General features: G+C 43.4%; 1 protein-coding gene and 1 non-coding gene across 5 annotated transcripts in view; one reads left to right on the top strand and one right to left on the bottom strand.

Annotated features, from left to right (window-relative positions):
* Positions 1 to 213: 213 nt before the first annotated feature.
* Positions 214 to 17,080, bottom strand: part of RBM28 (RNA binding motif protein 28) — a 28,050-nt gene continuing 11,183 nt past the window's right edge. For 2 of the 4 annotated variants that reach the window (XM_074315641.2, XM_074315640.2), the window contains exons 10-20: positions 15,527 to 15,636; positions 12,641 to 12,714; positions 11,717 to 11,852; positions 10,668 to 10,732; positions 8,811 to 8,969; positions 6,840 to 6,989; positions 6,432 to 6,506; positions 4,041 to 4,211; positions 3,426 to 3,682; positions 2,738 to 2,837; positions 486 to 752 (exon numbers count right to left, since the gene is read on the bottom strand). In XM_074315641.2, the coding sequence (XP_074171742.2) occupies positions 618 to 752; positions 2,738 to 2,837; positions 3,426 to 3,682; positions 4,041 to 4,211; positions 6,432 to 6,506; positions 6,840 to 6,989; positions 8,811 to 8,969; positions 10,668 to 10,732; positions 11,717 to 11,852; positions 12,641 to 12,714; positions 15,527 to 15,636 (1,432 nt within the window). In that variant the 3' untranslated portion in view covers positions 486 to 617. Of the gene's footprint in view, positions 753 to 2,737; positions 2,838 to 3,425; positions 3,683 to 4,040; positions 4,212 to 4,292; positions 4,347 to 6,431; positions 6,507 to 6,839; positions 6,990 to 8,810; positions 8,970 to 10,667; positions 10,733 to 11,716; positions 11,853 to 12,640; positions 12,715 to 15,526; positions 15,637 to 17,080 lie in introns of those variants that run through there. The other 2 variants (XM_019719295.3, XM_088799936.1) reach the window with 2 other exon arrangements.
* LOC141567765 (U6 spliceosomal RNA) lies at positions 14,060 to 14,167 on the top strand. The gene has a single exon (XR_012490595.2). It is a non-coding gene; the product is annotated as a U6 spliceosomal RNA (small nuclear RNA).

The raw sequence follows: 17,080 nt of genomic DNA, 5'->3' as shown, positions 1-17,080 counted from the left end.
ATAACCCACTCGTTTGGCAAATAATTATCAGGTGTTGCTCTCTGCCAACCCCCACTAACCTCAATTACTTTCCCAGTTTCTCCCACATTCAGAGATTAGGTTGGAAATCACTTTTCTCTGCTCTGTCTTAATCAATTCCTGCAGTACATAGGGCTGTGACTGAATTAGGGTAGTGATGTCAAAAATGATCATAAATAATAAAGGATGCACATATATTAGAAATCGTTTTTTATTCAAAAAGCCACAAAATATCATACTTAGACGAGATACAACAAAATATACATCTTAAAAATTCAACACTCAAGAATGCATTTTATAATTGTTTCCATTTGAGAAACAAAGAATTAAAATGGGTAATAATTAGACACATCTCCACACGATAATCTGGACAACATGTAAGAAGCATCGCGATGTTTCTGATGTTTCTCGTGGTGAACACACCGGGGAGGGATCAAAGCTCAGATGTGCACAGCCTAGGGAGCCCATCAACAAAGTGGCCGTGCCATCAGCGGGTCTCTTTCCCTCAGTAAATGACACTCGGGGTAGGAGTGCGGAAGAACCTGGGTGCTTTACCAAGAAGCGCACAATCCACTTTCCAATCCAGTCTGCGAGCATCATCAACTGTCAAACCACTTGCTCCTCTTTGCAAGAGGCGCTCCTTTCGAAGGTCCCAATAATTTCTGCTTATATTGTTCGACTAGCTGGTTGAAGCGAATTTCTGTCCTATTTCCCTTAGTTTTTTTCTTAGGTACCTACAAATGAAAGGTAACGAAACATAAGATAATTTCAAGCATTCGATATCACCTTACCTTACAGCCACCAAAGAGAGAAGATAAGTAGGTACAGAGAGCTTGTCCATCGTGACAGGGGGACTTCCAGAGAGTGAGCCTTAGAGAGAAAACCCCAAAAAGAATCATCTGCTGGTAAGAAATCAGACTAGGAAGGCATACGAGAAGGGCCCCCTAAAACTCTGTTCATGTGTTTCCGAGGCCTCTCCCAAGTGCTCCCTTGAATGACCTCACAGAGGAGTTAGCCAGAGTCCGGAGGTTCTCACATAACCTTTCCCTCACCAAGAGCACTGCCGATGGGATCTCAGAGAGAGCTCTGTAGGACAGTGTGACATAGGTCAGACGCTTCCCAGACACACAGATTTCTTGAGTATGATGGGAAACTAACACTTCTGATACCCTTAAAAGAAAGGGACTCAGGAAGGGGAAAAGAAAGCTTGAGCTCAAATGTTCAAGACCTAGGAACTACCATTTTTTCCTAAAACGAACTAGTGCTCCTTGGAAAAATGGCTAATGCCAGGACCAGAGGAGAAATATACAAACTAAGCTGGGACATCTGGTTGTACTAGAAAGCAAAGACACTAACAAAGACAGGGTCGTGTCAGAAGGACTCGGGAGTCAGCCTGAGGGGCTGCTGCTGACCTAAAATAGGACAAAAATAATGACTGCATTTGATGGAAATACATCAAGTATATAAAAACTCAAAAATTCATGATACTAAAAATATCTCATTGGTCACCACAGTATAGGTTGATCAGGCACCAACTCACTATTCTGGAAATTGATAAAGAGAAAAAAAGTCAAGCATTCATCCTGCCTTTCTTATATAAATGGTATTCATAATAACCAAACAGTTGAAAAGGGAAGATTTTTTTTTCTAGAATTCTATTAAAAATGCAAAAAAATTGATAAAATTAGGAAGTCACCATTGTGCAACCTGTATTGAAAACACAGCTCCAGATAACAATCACCTGTGGGTGCTACAACCACTGGGTGAGAGGGTGACGGGGGACGTTACAAATAGTAGGGTAAGGGCAGACAATCCCTCAACCTACTGCTGAATTAGAACATCACCAAAATTGGGACAACCAGGCATTTTGTGCCTTATGATGCGATGCCACAGAAAGCACATAGCCTCACCTATGAAATACTTCTGCCAAGCAAACTGAACTTGAACCTCACCAAGTCTGTAACTCTGACCACCAAGGTACAGGAACACGGGGTATTACAGGAGCCAAGTAAAATCACACCACAGGGAAGCGAGCAGCTAAACTCGAAATGTAATACTTTCTAAAAAACTAGTGACCTGGTTTCTCCAACAAATTAACAACATGGAAAAAAGGGGCTGGCAAGGAAGACTGGATGCTATAGGGAAAAAGGTTTAAGAGATAAAAACCAAATGTAACTCGTGGACTTGGTTTGCACCGATTCACGCTAACCAACTATAAAAAATATACATTTTTGAGTCAGTTGGGTACATTTTAATATGTAATATGGGCTCTGTATTAAATGATGTTAAGGGCTTCTTATTAATTGCATTAGATGTGACGATGGCAGTGTGTGTGTGTGTGTGTGTGTGTGTGTGTGTGTGTGTGTGTGTGTTTAAGGCCTGATCAGCTGAAGATGCATTCTGAGGTATTTTTCTGAGCAATCTACCTCATTTCCATATGAGGTATATTTACATGTGAAGCAGAGTTTGCTTTCATATCCTGCATAGGGAATAGGTAAAACAAGATAATTACTGAAGCACGTAACCAGTACGTGAGGGTGTATTTTCCTATTCACCCCACCTTTAGGACTGTGTACCTCAACATCCTCTGAAAAGCTGCAGTCTTGCTTGCAACTGCAATCTTGAAGCTCTCCCTTTCTGTCAACTCATCCAGGCACAAAAGGCACTGCCGGCCCCAGCGGAGCCTGTCACACCAAAGCTCCCTGCCCCACAGACTCACCTGCTTCGAAGACAATTTCTGCTTCTCTTGCTTCCGCTGGTTTATCTGGGGCTTTGGTTTTTTGGGAGGGAGAGACTTCACTTTGCCTTTGTCCCGCAACCTGAAACAATATGGTCAAGTGTGACCCTGAGTTCTTCCTCTAATTGGCACCCCTGAGGTTCTCTCAGCTGGGAAGATAAAACGCCTTTTGTTATACTGGCTTTTTCCAAGCCCGTAATAAGTCATTCTAAAAAGGGATACTGCAACAGAATGTCCTAAGGCTCAACATTTGTGTATTTGTTTTTCATTTGGGCTGAAAACCTCAAGAGAATCCCAAAAACCTTCATTTATTTAACAATTTCTTTTTAAGATCGACTTTTGTTTATAGCACTAATCGACTGCCCAAAACAGAAACTATAGGGGAACGTTAAGTAGCTGGGCCTCCGCTGACAGAACCATCTCAGAAGAGAAGAATGGTATGAAAGCCCACCCTGGAAGGCTCCTCCAAGCCCCTCTGCCAGTCCTGGCCTGGCCTCCTCGTAATCCAGGAATGACATCTCTGCTTGTGCTTTCACCCTTAAAATGTGGGACTGGCACAGCACTAAGCATCCCTTTTATCCAAACAAAAGGCACAAAGAGGAAAAGAGCTATGCAGAATGCAACCCTCGAGAAGCCACCCACTGCTCTGTGCTGCCATCCCGTATCTCACCTAATTTTGGGGCCTCGGTGTGAGGGGAGAGCCAGAATCTTTCTTCTCTTCTTCCCATCAGGCAGCTCCACCTGCTCCACTTCAGCCTTAGTCTGGAATCCTGTCCATGTGATAGAGCCCGCCTTCCCCTTCTGCTCTACGGGAGCCTTCTTTCGCTCCTGCATGTGGGCTTGAGCTGCTTTCCGTTGCTGGTCTTTTCCAAGCTCTGGCTGCTCCTGCTGGGGCTCACCAGTTGCAGACTTGGATTTCATTTTTTGCTGCATAAAACAAGAGAGTACCATCTGGTTTCTGGATGAGGTTTATGTGCTGGAAACACTCAGCAGAAGAGAAGCCTTATGTGAGCTTGGTGAAAAAAAGGGGAATTCTTTCCCCAAAAAGTTAGCGACCACAGGGAAGTCAATACACGTAGTCCCCAGGCCCTGATATAGTAACAAATAATTACGAAGTAGGGGGCACAGAATAACCATTTCCCTTCCTATATGCAGAAACGGGGAAAATACATGCACGCCCAACACTTGAAAGCCAGTAGGGAAGAAAATAGGTGAGTAGCGTGGGACAATCAAAGGCCTAACAAACGTGTAATGGAAATACCAGAAAGAGAAGAAAGAAACAAACAAGAAATATTTGAAGTGGGCCGGCCTGGTAGCTCAGGTGGCTGGAGTTCCTTGCTCCTAATTCCGAAGGCTGCCGGTTCGATTCCCACATGGGCCAGTGGGCTCTCAACCACAAGGTTGCCAGTTCAACTCCTCGAGTCCCGCAAGGGATGGTGGGCAGCGCCCCCTGCAACTAAGATTGAGCACGGCACCTTGAGCTGAGCTGCCGCTGGGCTCCCGGATGGCTCAGCTGGTTGGAGCCTGTCCTCTCAACCACAAGATTGCCTGTTCAACTCCCGCAAGGGATGGTGGGCAGCGCCCCCTGCAACTAGTAACGGCCACTGGACCTGGAACTGAGCTGCACCCTCCACAACTAAGATTGAAAGGACAACAACTTGACTTGGAAAAAAGGCCTGGACGTACACACTCTTCCCCAATAAAGTCCTGTTCCCGTCCCCAATGAAATCTTTAAAAAACAAACAAACAACAAAAAAAGAAGTATTTGAAGTAATAAAGGCTGAGAAGTTTCCAAAATGAATGACAGGCAGTAAACCCCAGACCCAGGGAGCTCAACAAATAACAAACAAGATAAATACCTAAAAATCTATACCTAGGCATATATCAAACTGCAGAAATCAAAGAGAAAGAAAAATTCTTGAAAGAAGCCAGAGGGGAGGGGAATACCTACAGAGGAACAAAGATGATTATACTGGATTCTCTATAGAGTGAAATATTTAAAGTTTTTTCGGGGGGTAAAGCACCAACCTAGGATTCTGTATGCACTGCAATTATCCTTCAAAAGTGAAGGAGAAATAAAGATTTTCTCAAACAAAAAAATCAAAGAAATCTGTCATCAGTAGACATGCCTTGCACGAAATACTAAATGTATTTTTTCAGAGAAGGAAATGACCTAGGTCAGAAATTTGAATCTACATAAAGAAAGGAAGATCATTACAATAGGAATAAATGAAGTGAAAGCAAGATGCTGTGAGAAAGAAGGCATAAAGGATGGTACAGATTTATGTTGAATTGAAAGGGAAAAAGAAGATACACGCGAAATTACTGTAGTAAGTGTTATTTTGTCCTTTTCACCTTAAAACTCTAGATAGGCATATTGATACACGAAGATCTATCACATGCCTGGTACGTGTCAGTCTCTGCTTCTAAGTGGTAAGGGTACAGCTGGGAGAACAGTGTCTGCCTTTCAGGATTCACAGCCCAGTGGAGATAAGAGTCACATACAAAAATAAACTAAAGAAGAGATTAAGTAAGTTCACGAAGGTACAAGTAATGAGGTCTTATCTCTTTTGAGAGACAGGGGAAAGTGCTACTTGAGGAAGCACATTTGATCTGAATATGGAAACCGAGTCAGGTGAAAGGAGCACTTTGACAGAGAAAGCAGTGTGTACATAAGTGCAGACAACAATAAAGCCATCTGACTTTCTCTGTAGCTTCAGAATCAACTCCTGAAGCAATAAATGGCTCATGGCAGTAAATAATTCTCCACCCAGAATAACAAAGTTGCCTTGAACAATAACCAGATCCCAGGTTTTCCAACCCAGGTCCACTGTATTAACCACGGAACCTGCTCTATTGGCCATGCTCGTGGTATCCACCACCGAGATTGCAAATGTGCGGTATACATGCAAGCTAAGCTGTAACAGCGATGAGAGCTGTCCGAGTTCCGGTTTCAAGAATAACCTGGTCCTGTCTGCCCCGGGGGAAGGTGACAAGAGAATGAATACTGACTGTGCAGATGTTTAGGCGACAACTGACGTTTATTATCTCATTTAACCCTCATCAACCATGGGAGGCAGATGCTGTTAATCCCATTTTATAAACTCGAAACTGAAGCTGAGAAGTAGTCACTTGCCAAGAGACTCAGAAAGCGGCAGAGGCTCAGTTTGAACCAGTATTCCTATCCCCAAAGCCCCCCTTCTTTCCTCTACACCACACTAGACTAAAACCAGTACTAAAAGCATCAGGCATCACACTTCTGGAGCCATCTAAGAAGGAAAAAGAACTACGGAAGAGACAGCGCAAATCCACAGGGAATGCATAGCTTCAGTCCTGGCCATTCCCTTTGATCCTGTGTCAGCAGCAAGCACTGTACAGACGTGACTGGTAACATTAGTCTGCGTCTCCTCTCTCCTTCCTTTCCCTTCTGAGGAGCTACAGCCAGACATGCAAGCAGAGAAGGTGCCTGGGCAGTTCCAGGGGACTAAGAGGAAAGGGTAACAAAGAACCTGCTGAGGGAGCAGAGCTGCAAACTGAACCACACAGAAGCTTAAACATGGCCTTTACAACTTGTTTTAGCTGAACTGTACACTTAAACATAGTAAGTTTACGTTATGTGTATGTACCACAATGAAAAGAAAACAACAAAAACAGAAAAAACACTTCAGTTTTGTACCTGGCTGCGCTGGATTCTCAGTTCCTTTATCTTAAGTTTCCTTCGATCTTCCAAGGAGAACTCCACTATTGGTCTCTGTGTCAGAAGGAGGCAGAATGTAATTCATTAGATTTCTTAACCTGAGTGCAACGAGCTGAGCTGCCCCCCAGCCTCCAAAGCCCTTGTTTTGCAATTCAGAGGTGGCTGCTCACTTGCTCTACTTAAAGGGAGGGGGCAGTTCTGCAAGCGGTCTATCCAACTTAGAGTTCCTTCCATCTTACCACCTGAATCACTGCTCTCTGCCTCCACCGACTTGCTACTCTTTCCCAGGGCTCAAATGTCGGAGGGCACTGGACATGAAGGAGAGGGAGGAACGGTTTCTGCAAACAGCCCTCAGGGGAGCAGCTCTCCCCACAGGATGAGGCTCACCTTCTGAGGCCCAAAGATTTCCGGATTGTTGTTGGTGTGGCGCAGGGCTGCCAGGGCATGCTCGTGCTCCTGGAACTCGGCAAAGGCGTAGCCCAGCGACTGCCCCTTCATTTTCCCGTGAACGCCTCGCAGGTCTCGCATCACCCTACACTACGAGAGCAAGAATAAGAGTCAGGAATTACAGGATGAGGAGGCTTCAAAGATTCAGTAAGAAATCACGGGATGGGGACAGACTCTTCATCTATAGCACGACCATCACAAATAACACTTATGAACGTCAGCCTTCTCAGAGTACAATTATTGAGAGCACAAAACAAATTAAATAGATACTTTCTTGCTTTCTGAGAGTTTATAGACATCAACACAGATCTACAAAGAAGCATGTATCAACTTCTCAGGGAAAAATTATAATAGCTAACTGCTGACAATATGCACAAGTTGAGGGGTCAGTGGTACTTGAAGGTGGATATTAAGTTACCACTGAGGATGAAGTGCTGTCCATGGATCTCTCACTGGAGAAACCACTCAGAAAGGAAATTACTGACAAAGGCAAGGAAGAAGGCCTGATGGCTTTAGATAAGAAAAACATCTTGGGCATGGGGAAGAGCCCGCCCAACATCTCAGAAATACAGGAAGAAGCTTCAGCTGTCTTTGCTTGGAGCTCAGATCCTCTCTGATGTGATTTTTCCCTCATTCCTTAAGCTGGATGTAAGAGCATCCAGGGGCACCGAGGTACAGTAGGGAATTTGGGGATAACTAATCACTCACATGCTATTACTTTTAGATGCTGCAGTTCTCGCTTAATGGAGAGGTCTAGGTATTCAGGATACCAGGATGCTGAATTTGGTATATGTCCACTATCTACTCTCTGCCTAGAACTGCGCTGTGTACTGTAGGGATATCAAGAAAAGCCTAAAATGAGGTTCCTGGACTCAAGAAGCTTACTATCTTGCTGAGACACTATACTTACACATATGAAAGAATTAAGGAGAAAATTAAATACAATGCAAATATTGTAAAACATATAAATTCCTCTAAATGATGACAAGCTTTAAATGTGCAGACACTCATTAAGTATTGTGGACGCTGATGAGAAATTACAGACACACAGAACCGACCCCTATGCTAGTAACACTGAGCAGTTTTACCAAGAGCGGTATCAGACCTGTGCTGATCTGCTCACGTTCTCCCATGTCATTCCCCCAATACCAATGCCACACATTTTGGTGAGGCTTTCGGGGATCAGGAGATGTGTAGGGTGATGAAACAGAACAAAGCAGATTCTCAGTAACAGTTATGTTCCTTTCTACTAAATACTGATCAAGAGAGTACTCCGTGCCAGGTACAATGCCAGGACTGGGAACAGACAACGCCTGCCCTCAAAGAGCTCAGTCTGCTCAGAGAAATGACGGACAGACAATCCCAGGACAGTGTACCAGTAAGTGCTATGATGGCGCAAAGGCGCCGTGGGGGCACAGGAGAGGCTTCTGTTCTCACACCGTCTGACCAAGTCTTGGTGTGACTCCAGTGTTTACCTACCTAAGTTGCTACAGGCCCGTGTGGCCCCCTGTACTCCCTGCAGGGCACTGAGGACTCTTCCCATAGGCCAAAAGCCCAAAGGGTAGTAAAATGCTCTTTGAAAGAGCAAAGCACACAGATTACTTCTCTGCAAGAAAATGAACGTTACAGCACCTGTTCTAATGCTGAGCACACAGCAGGCACCCAACAAATACTCGCTGAAGTCATTCACTAGGGCACTGACTTCCTCACATTCTGCTGCAATTTGGTCAGATGTGAAAGGCAGTTCTTAGAAGAGGAAAAAACCATGAAAAACTGCCAAACGCAGCCCTGTCTGTAGACCACGTGTCCGAAAGAAAATGTGTCAGTCTGCTGGCACCACAGCCTGAAAACGCATGCTCGGTCTGCCCAGGACAAGCAGCAGCGCTCTGAGTGGGCAGGGCCGACTCTCACCTCCTTGATGCGCACCCCCCGCTCCCCTCTTGTGGCATTCAGCAGCAGCTTTCGGAGCTGTTTGTCATCCACGGCCTTGGGGAGATTGTGCAGGCACAGCCGGGTCCGGGAGACAAAGATATTCTGGTCCTTCAGTTTCTGATGCTTCAGTAACTCAAACTGAAAGAACAAATTGTTAACAATACCATCCACCCTTTAAAAAGTTTTCCAAAAGGAGCGAACCATGACCCGATCCAATCACCACACATACAGAAAGCAGGGAAATCACCCAGCCTGCAGCCTTACGATGCCCAGCACAGGGGAAAAGGTGCAAGGACACAAGATGGTGGGAAGGTGGTATGGTCATGGGTGGAGTGAGACTGAATTAGAAATCCACCCCAAACTGCAGAAGTTACATGAAGCTTTTTAAGCCTCGTTTTCCACCTACAAAGTGGAACTGTAGATCAGAACAGAATACCAATCTCTCAGCAGTACACAAGGCTGAAAGGAGGAAACACACATGAAATCTTGAGCTCACAACTGGACGACAAGAAGCAAATAGTAACACTGTAGTCAACATCTATGCCCAGGCTCGATCTACCCACCCAGTCAAACTAACTGTCCTTCCAAAAGAAAACGGAATTTATTTAAAGACTACTTGAGAGAACGTCTCTACTCTGCCACCTTGAGGCAAAGCAATGCTATGAGCACAGAAACGAATTGTTTCTAGAGCATCAGCCTCTACTATGCTGCACAAAACGCGGGTCCAGGGGCAGCCTGTCTCTAAAGTGATGATCTTCTTCTCCTGACTTGTTTTTAAAATTAGGTTAGTAGAAAAAAGTTTTCAATTAAAATTTTTCTTTCATCAAGTCTTCTCATTCCTGCTGCTCTTGTTTGGCAAAGGCATCAAAAAGAAAAAAAATCACAAAACAAACAGATACTCTGGAAATGAATAGTAAAGGGATATTTGAAGAGGCTATCATGCCGAAGTTCAACAGTTGGATTTTTCTCCCAGGAAAAGCTGTACTTGCTATGAATTATAATGCATATAATCTAGTGAGCTTTTTGCTAGAAAAATTCATTCAAACAGAAAAATTAAATGTGTCACTATTGCACTGTGACCACAAAAAGGCACACAGTGCCGCCCAAATACCAGGTGCTTACTACCAAAAAAAAGGGCTGGGAACACTAGTGTAGACAGAAACCACGCAGAGAAAAGACACACAGCCTCTCACTGTCATTATATTCTCCTCTGCATCCATCATCTTCTGCATTCAGCTTCCATAGCTAATTCTTTAATGGTTATGCATCTTTACCATCCTAGGCTGGCTTAGCTTTTTGAAAGTAAGCTATTTGGGCAAAAGTGAAAATTACTGGGAACTAACATTACCGAGCAGCAAAGGAATTTAGTGGTGTCAGCAGTGGAAATTCCCACAATACCGAGTTTTCCTAAAATAATTCTATGATCTGGGGATATCACCCTCCTTCCCAAAATGGACATCTTAACTATTCCATCCAAGACCCACACTTACCGTCTTCCCTACGAACTCCAGCCCACGCTGAACTTTCTTATGTTATTCTGCGTTTATTTGGACAGATAATTATACACAGCGCCTGCCTCCCAGTGTCTACGCATGATCCCCAAGCATACTATCAGCAAACATTTACTGCTGAGCACTAGGAAAATAAATCAGATCCAGTTCTTATAAAGGCATACATGCTGACGCATTATGGGTAATGTGGGGTTATTTGCTGTTTCACCCGTGCGCTTCTTTTCTCTCTAATAACCGTGTAAGTAGGGCCTGTCACCGATACTTGGGTCTTTGATGAGCACCTCTAGCCTTCACTAACCCGAAGGCTGGAGCCTGACCTCCTTACCCGTTCTCGCTTGGCCATGTCAGCAGCGCTCACACCCTCTGCTGCCTTCGTCCCAGCACGAATCACTGCAGAAAGAGGGAAAAAGGCCAAGACATCAGCAAGGGAATTTTCACTGAGCAACAAGAGGAATGTGATTTGAATGATGCAAGTTTTTGTACAGGGCCCAGAGGACTACGCTGGCCAGGACAAAGAGGCTTTTGGGCAGGTCCAGAAATGGGCTACAGGGCTAAGCTGTCGGCTCAGAACCGCTCTCAAGGACTAACACGCTGAACATTTTGTTATTTTGTTCCTCTTCTCCTTCCTGCCCCTCAAAGAAGCTTCATGCACATGTCCAAAGTCAGATGGACAGGCCTAGAGGAAGTTCTGAAAAGAAGGACATTTTAGGCATTTAGACTGCAAAAATGCTCCCCCTGTAACCTGCCCTTGGAATTTCGCTGCTCCGCACCTACTTGGGGGCCCCTACTAAGTGGTGAAAAGAGCCAGCCCAGAAAAGAGCCACATCGCCATGTAGATACCTAGTGGGCTAATGGCCCAATGTGACTAGTCCAGGCTGTGCAGCCGTCCAGCAGGTGGCCTGACAAATACCGTATGACCCAGAGAAAGGGATTCTTTTTTTTCAATTAGAGCTAATTTCTGATTAGCTTTCTGGCATTAAGGGAAAGGTACTCTGTGCACACTTGAAATCCATGAATGATCCAAGAGAGTAATTTTAGTCATAATTTTCACTCCTTCAGAAAAAGCCTTCTTAGAAATGATGACAAGAAGCAAAGGTAATTTGAGTCCCCCCCTTGCCCTGCCAATCCTCTGAAGACAAGGTCTGAAGGCAAGCAGGCAGAAAAGAGAACGGGCTGGTTCATCTACAAACTGGGTGAAGGTTTCCTAACAGAATGCCACATCTGCTAAAATGGAATAATAATATAACATTGCTAAAGAGGACACTTGGGTTCTTAATGTGCAACATGCCCCCAAACACAGCATTGCTGGGTCACTGTCACAGCACAGGGCCAGCTACTCAGAGGCCTGGTTCATGTCCCCCGTCCACAACTCACAGCCTTCTCGGGCCAGATAGAGGTTCCGGGTTCCGGTCGGCTTCTTCACCGTCTTTGTCCGGAGCTTTGCAGCCTCATCACGGGTCACGGCCAAGTCAACCTTGAGCTGCCGGCCATCCAGTTTAAGCCCACCACCCTGCAACAGATTGCAACCTTCTCTTAAAATGCATAACAAGGAACAACTAAGTACCTGACAAAGACACCAAGTAAAGGGAAACAGCAGACCCTGACTAAGCTATGGAACCAACCTCACGATGTTTTAGCCCAGCTAACAGTATTTAATATAGCTGTGCAAAAGGCCATGTGTGTACTTAGGGCGGTCAGCAAGAAGTAATTTATTTTATGGCAGTTGATTAGGCCCAAATTGAAGAAAATGATCTGTTAACAGGCAATTTTTTAATATTCTAAAGAAAGCTAATGAAATGGCAGTGTTAACGCTACTCAAGAAAATTTAACAGACAATGGCAATACAACTATCTCAGAACAATTTATACTTGGTTATAGAATACACAGAGAAACCCTCCATCACCACACTTTCTCTCTCAAACATTTACCCACTTCATCGCTGGCCTTAGTCCCTTCCTGACCCAGGCTTTCATGTCACCAGCCTGGGATAGAGGCTGACATACAGATAGCGATCAATAAACATCAGATGCATTACTATAGCTATTTTCTCACCTATAAAATAGGGAAAATAATCGTACTTACCTTACATACCCCTGTAGGACTATTGTAAAGATTAAATAAGGTAATGCCTGTCAAGCTTACTGCCTATCACACACTAAGTGCTCAATACACGTTAGCTTTGTTATTCCATTATTGACAATAATAACAATAATAACGAAGCTTTGCGTAAACACCAGATGTTGCCCCTAAGGGCCACTATTGTCTTAAGTTACAGGGAAAAGGAAATGTCTTCCTTACCTCAGTTTCTGGAGAAGCAGCTTCAAGGCATTTCTGAGCTGCTTCTTGAGTCATGAACTGAGCAAATGCACAACCTGCATGAAGAGACAAAATTTAGTGAGATCCTAAACTTTCCTGGCCACCAGGAAGCCAAAAACAACACTGCACATGGTGGCAGGCAGGCACAAAGTGGGAGGGGTAGCAGCATCCTTTGCTCAGTGCTCTGAGACAGGCAGTATGCCAGGTACTGAAGGTTCAAAGACAGAGAAGATGGCACAGCTGCTCACACAATGACATTTTGTTACTTCCTTCATCTTTTCCAATGTTTCTTAGAACTTGAGTCTTACAATCTCGCTCCTTAACAAGAAATACCCACAAGAAATGTTAGAGAAATTCCAGTCTAATATTTAATTCAGCATCTCTTACTGCATAGCCTATTAGAGGATTTAAAAAATGAGGCAGCAACCACTTAACCCTGAAATTAATTATAGATCTCACTGTCATCGCTGTTACGTGGGAGGCATTTGATAAGGACAGATGTGCCTCTTAGAGGAAAAGGCCCAGGCCTCGCTCCTGTGAATATAGTAGTAAACCGGAAAGCCACAGCTCAATTCGTAACTCATGCTCCAGAATTTCCGCAGGCACATCTTTCACTGGTTAGATGCAGGGTCAATCAACCCACCCTAATTTCTGCTATTGATAAAAAGCAGGTTTTATAAGCAAAGAAAAAAGTTCACCTTATAGTAAAGCCCCAAAAAAGATGTTTCAGATTTTGTTAGTATTCCTTTAAACTTTACATATTCCCTCATATACGAAAACAACGCTGTATTCCCTAGAGCTACTGGGGCCCTGACCTTTGTCCCCTCCAAGAATGAATGGCAGCAGAGTAACGGAAAGGACACACGTGGCAGGCCAACCCGAGAGTCACCATCTAGTGAGGTCTTTCCTGCCTCTTCCAGGCAGTGCGGAGTGCCCCACCCTGCCGGGCCTCCACTCACGTCTCTGTGATAGCACTGGCCAGGTGGCATCGCCCCCAAGACTGAACGCCACAGGAACAAGGGCCATATTTCTTGGCTGTTCCTATAGCCCTGGCACCTACCAGTGTTCTGCATTAACAGACACTCAATATGAAGAAACAAACAACATGTAAAATGTTTCTTACAGGCAGATTAGCCTATTTGTCCAATGTGAAGAAAATGTGTACCTCTCTCTGAATGGGTAAGAAATTTATCATTGTAATTTCCAGGGTCAGTACTAGGTTCAGTCTTAACGCTTCCCTAAAAGTCTGCAGATAATATTTAGCTCTGCCAGGCAGTGAAATGGCATGTGACAGGGATAAACTGGAAGAGGAGGTCATAGTTGTGTGGTTGAATAATCAGAAGAAGTGCCAGGAAAATTTACTTTGAGCTAGGGAAAGACATGCATTAAGAAAACCTAATGGTCCTCGCGTCACCAGCACATATACTAAAATTGGAATGATGTAGAAAAGCTCAGCACGACCCCCTGTGCAAGGATGACATGCAAATTCATGAAGCATTCCACATTTTGGGCTCTGGCCTCCTCACCCCCGTTGCTGATTAGCTCAGAAGAAACAATGAGTCAAAGCATAATGTGTGGCACTCAATAGAAAAATTGTGACTTTTCACTATAAAAACATTTTTTTAAAAAAAGAAAAAGTGACGAAACCTATGCTTATCAAGCTCATTAACTCTCAACTAACACTAACAGACCAAGAAAGAGACCAAAGCAAGTCAACTGTAGACTACACTCTGAAAATATCAACCCAATACACCACACACTCAAAAAGGGGCGAAAGATATCATCAAAGTAAAGCAATATCCTACTGTACTTGGAATATTCTATGCAATTCTAGTTGCCTATTTTTAGGAAAACATACTGGAAATGGAGAAGGTCCAAGAAGTATAATTGAATATCAGAGCTTAAGGCACCTTAAGTGATTACTCTAGTTGAACTCACTCATTTTACAGATAAGAAACTGAAGCTCACAGTGGTTAAATGATTTGCGAGAAATCACCCAGCTGGTCTATGGCTTAGCTGGGATTAGATCCCTAATCTCCAGGAAGCAGTTCAGTTTTCTTTCCATCATACTGCCTTATGTACATCTTTTTTAGCTGAGTAAAACCCAAAAACGATCAGGTCTCATCGGTTTGGAAAATAAGAAGGTTTAGAATGGAGGTTGTTAATCCATGGATAGGCTCCGGGGAGCCCACAAACCCTCAGAAGTGGCATTTTTCTGAGGATAGGGTTCATAACTTTTGGTAGGTCTCAAAGGAATCAAGAATAAGAATGAACTGAGAATTCACTGCTTTCGGAGAACAACTGCAGTTGATGAAATCAAAAGACTATGAACAGGTTGAAAAGATGCTGATCTAACAGCAGTATACTAGAAGGAGGAGTAGTCAACCCTTGAAACTCAAAAAAATCGCTTTAGGGGGGAAAAAAAATCTAAGGCAGCACTGCTGTTACATAGTTTTCTTTCTGATTGTTGCCACTGCAACAAAGTTTCTGTCAGCTTTCTGTCTCTAACAAACGTAACTGAAAAAGGTTTCAGTAATTTCAAGCAATGTGTAATGATTAATACCCAGGAGATGCTATCATATTTGAAATTCAAAGAACAACAAATGGAATTCATTACCCTAAACTAAATAAGCAATGGCTTAAAAGGTTAGACAAAATTATGGCTGGCAGCACCATGAAAGATGCTGAATTTGACATCATAGAAGATAACCTCAGAACGCTTTTGGCACTTCTGTGGACCACAGAAACCTCAGCTGGATAGACTGTGGACCCCTCAGAATGGCACATGTTATGTTCTCACGTAACTTAGTCAGTGCCCATGGCACTGGTCCCAATTCTTTCAGGGCCTGACCAGCTAACAGCAAATACCTTTAGAATGTTCTGTGTCTGGATGCAAGACAACGCGGACATATTTAAGCTCTCCAAACTGCTGAAGGAGCTCCCCAAGGTCTTCTTCCTCTGAGTCAAAGGACAGGTTTCTGTGGAAGACAATCAGGTTACAAGAAAGGTCAATGACAAAAGTGAGACCCCGTGTTCCGGTACAAGTGAGTGAGTCGGACACCAATGGGAGTGGTTCCCTTGCTCATGAACACTCTCTTGATGGGATTAAAAAATGTCGGAAGGAGGTTTTGTTCTACTGAATCTCAACATGGTGTAAAGATTCCTTACATCCCCAGCTATGCACAGCCTTCCAGGTGTCAGAAAAACAGTCCCAAATAAGTATCTACAATTTTACTTCTTTTATACTCAGTTAACTGCCATGAATGATTCTATCTCACGGAGTAACTGAAATAAAAAAAATAAAAAAATAAAAAGTTCTGCAATAAGACACATCCTAGCTACATTATTTCTGCTAATTTGCCTCATCATGTACATAGTTTTCTTTCTCCCATCCCTTTACCTTCCTAAGCTTTTTATTAATTGAAAAGATGTATAAGAAATGGTACCCTTGGTACTGAGGTCACAGGCTTCTTCCCTCTTGTTAGAATCCTCTATGAATACAAAATTATTTACACAGCAATTCCATATAATACAGTAAAAAAATTATGAGACCCATGCAGTAAAGGAAGAAAATGGGTTACAGCACAGCATGTATAGGCTAAATTCATCTTGGTAAATATTTATGATGATGTGGGCACATGTGTGGGTGTTCTCTGAGTAGCGATTAAGGTTAATTTTTTTGTGTGTCTTTTTGCACGTTTATTTCCTAAATTTCCTACAGTAAACATAAATTACTTATATAACAAAAACAATCTTAAAAGATTGTACAATAGGATAAAATACCCATCTCCAAAATAAGACTCAAATGGCCCTGCAAATTGGTACTTCAGAAAGGACAAGAAGGCATGTTTGAGGCGTGCTGGTGATATCCCGACCTTCTGAAAATGCCAATCTATTGCAGTCAGTAGGACAAAAACAGCAATGGCAGCATAAAGGAAAACCTCTCTCCACCCAACTCCCTCTCAGTTTTCCTAGAAACAGATGGGGATGCCTTACTTTATTCTGGACACTACTTCAGCAAATAAGTTGGGCAAGAAGAGAGAAATTGTTTGGGACAAGTGGGGTCACTTGTCCCCAGTACTCCCATTAAAACAAAGGCCAGAAAGCAACATGTTTCTAATAGTTGAAGAACTGATTCGTTCCAAACACTGCCACCCCAATTACAAAGAATGAAATCCAAATGACGGCAAGATATGAAGAACTGTGTTATTTATCTTTGTGGAGAGTTCTGATTCTTCTACATTTTTTACTGTTTAGTATGTTCCTAGGGCCAGATGTGCTAACGGTCTTAGAAGCATCTAACTTTCTGGCTTAGCTAACAGAATTAGTGTGAAAAACAAGAAGAAAGAGGAAGGGAGGACGGAAAGGAGGGAGGGAAGAAAGAGAAACCTATGAAGGCAACAGAAATACAGTAGTCCTCGA

This window comes from Rhinolophus sinicus, chromosome 8, assembly GCF_057876585.1.
Source record: "Rhinolophus sinicus isolate RSI-liver-muscle chromosome 8, RSI-T2T, whole genome shotgun sequence".
NCBI classification, from domain to species: domain Eukaryota; kingdom Metazoa; phylum Chordata; class Mammalia; order Chiroptera; family Rhinolophidae; genus Rhinolophus; species Rhinolophus sinicus.
The sequence above is the reverse complement of the archived record's forward strand: the minus strand, read 5'-3'. Positions and strand labels throughout refer to the sequence as shown.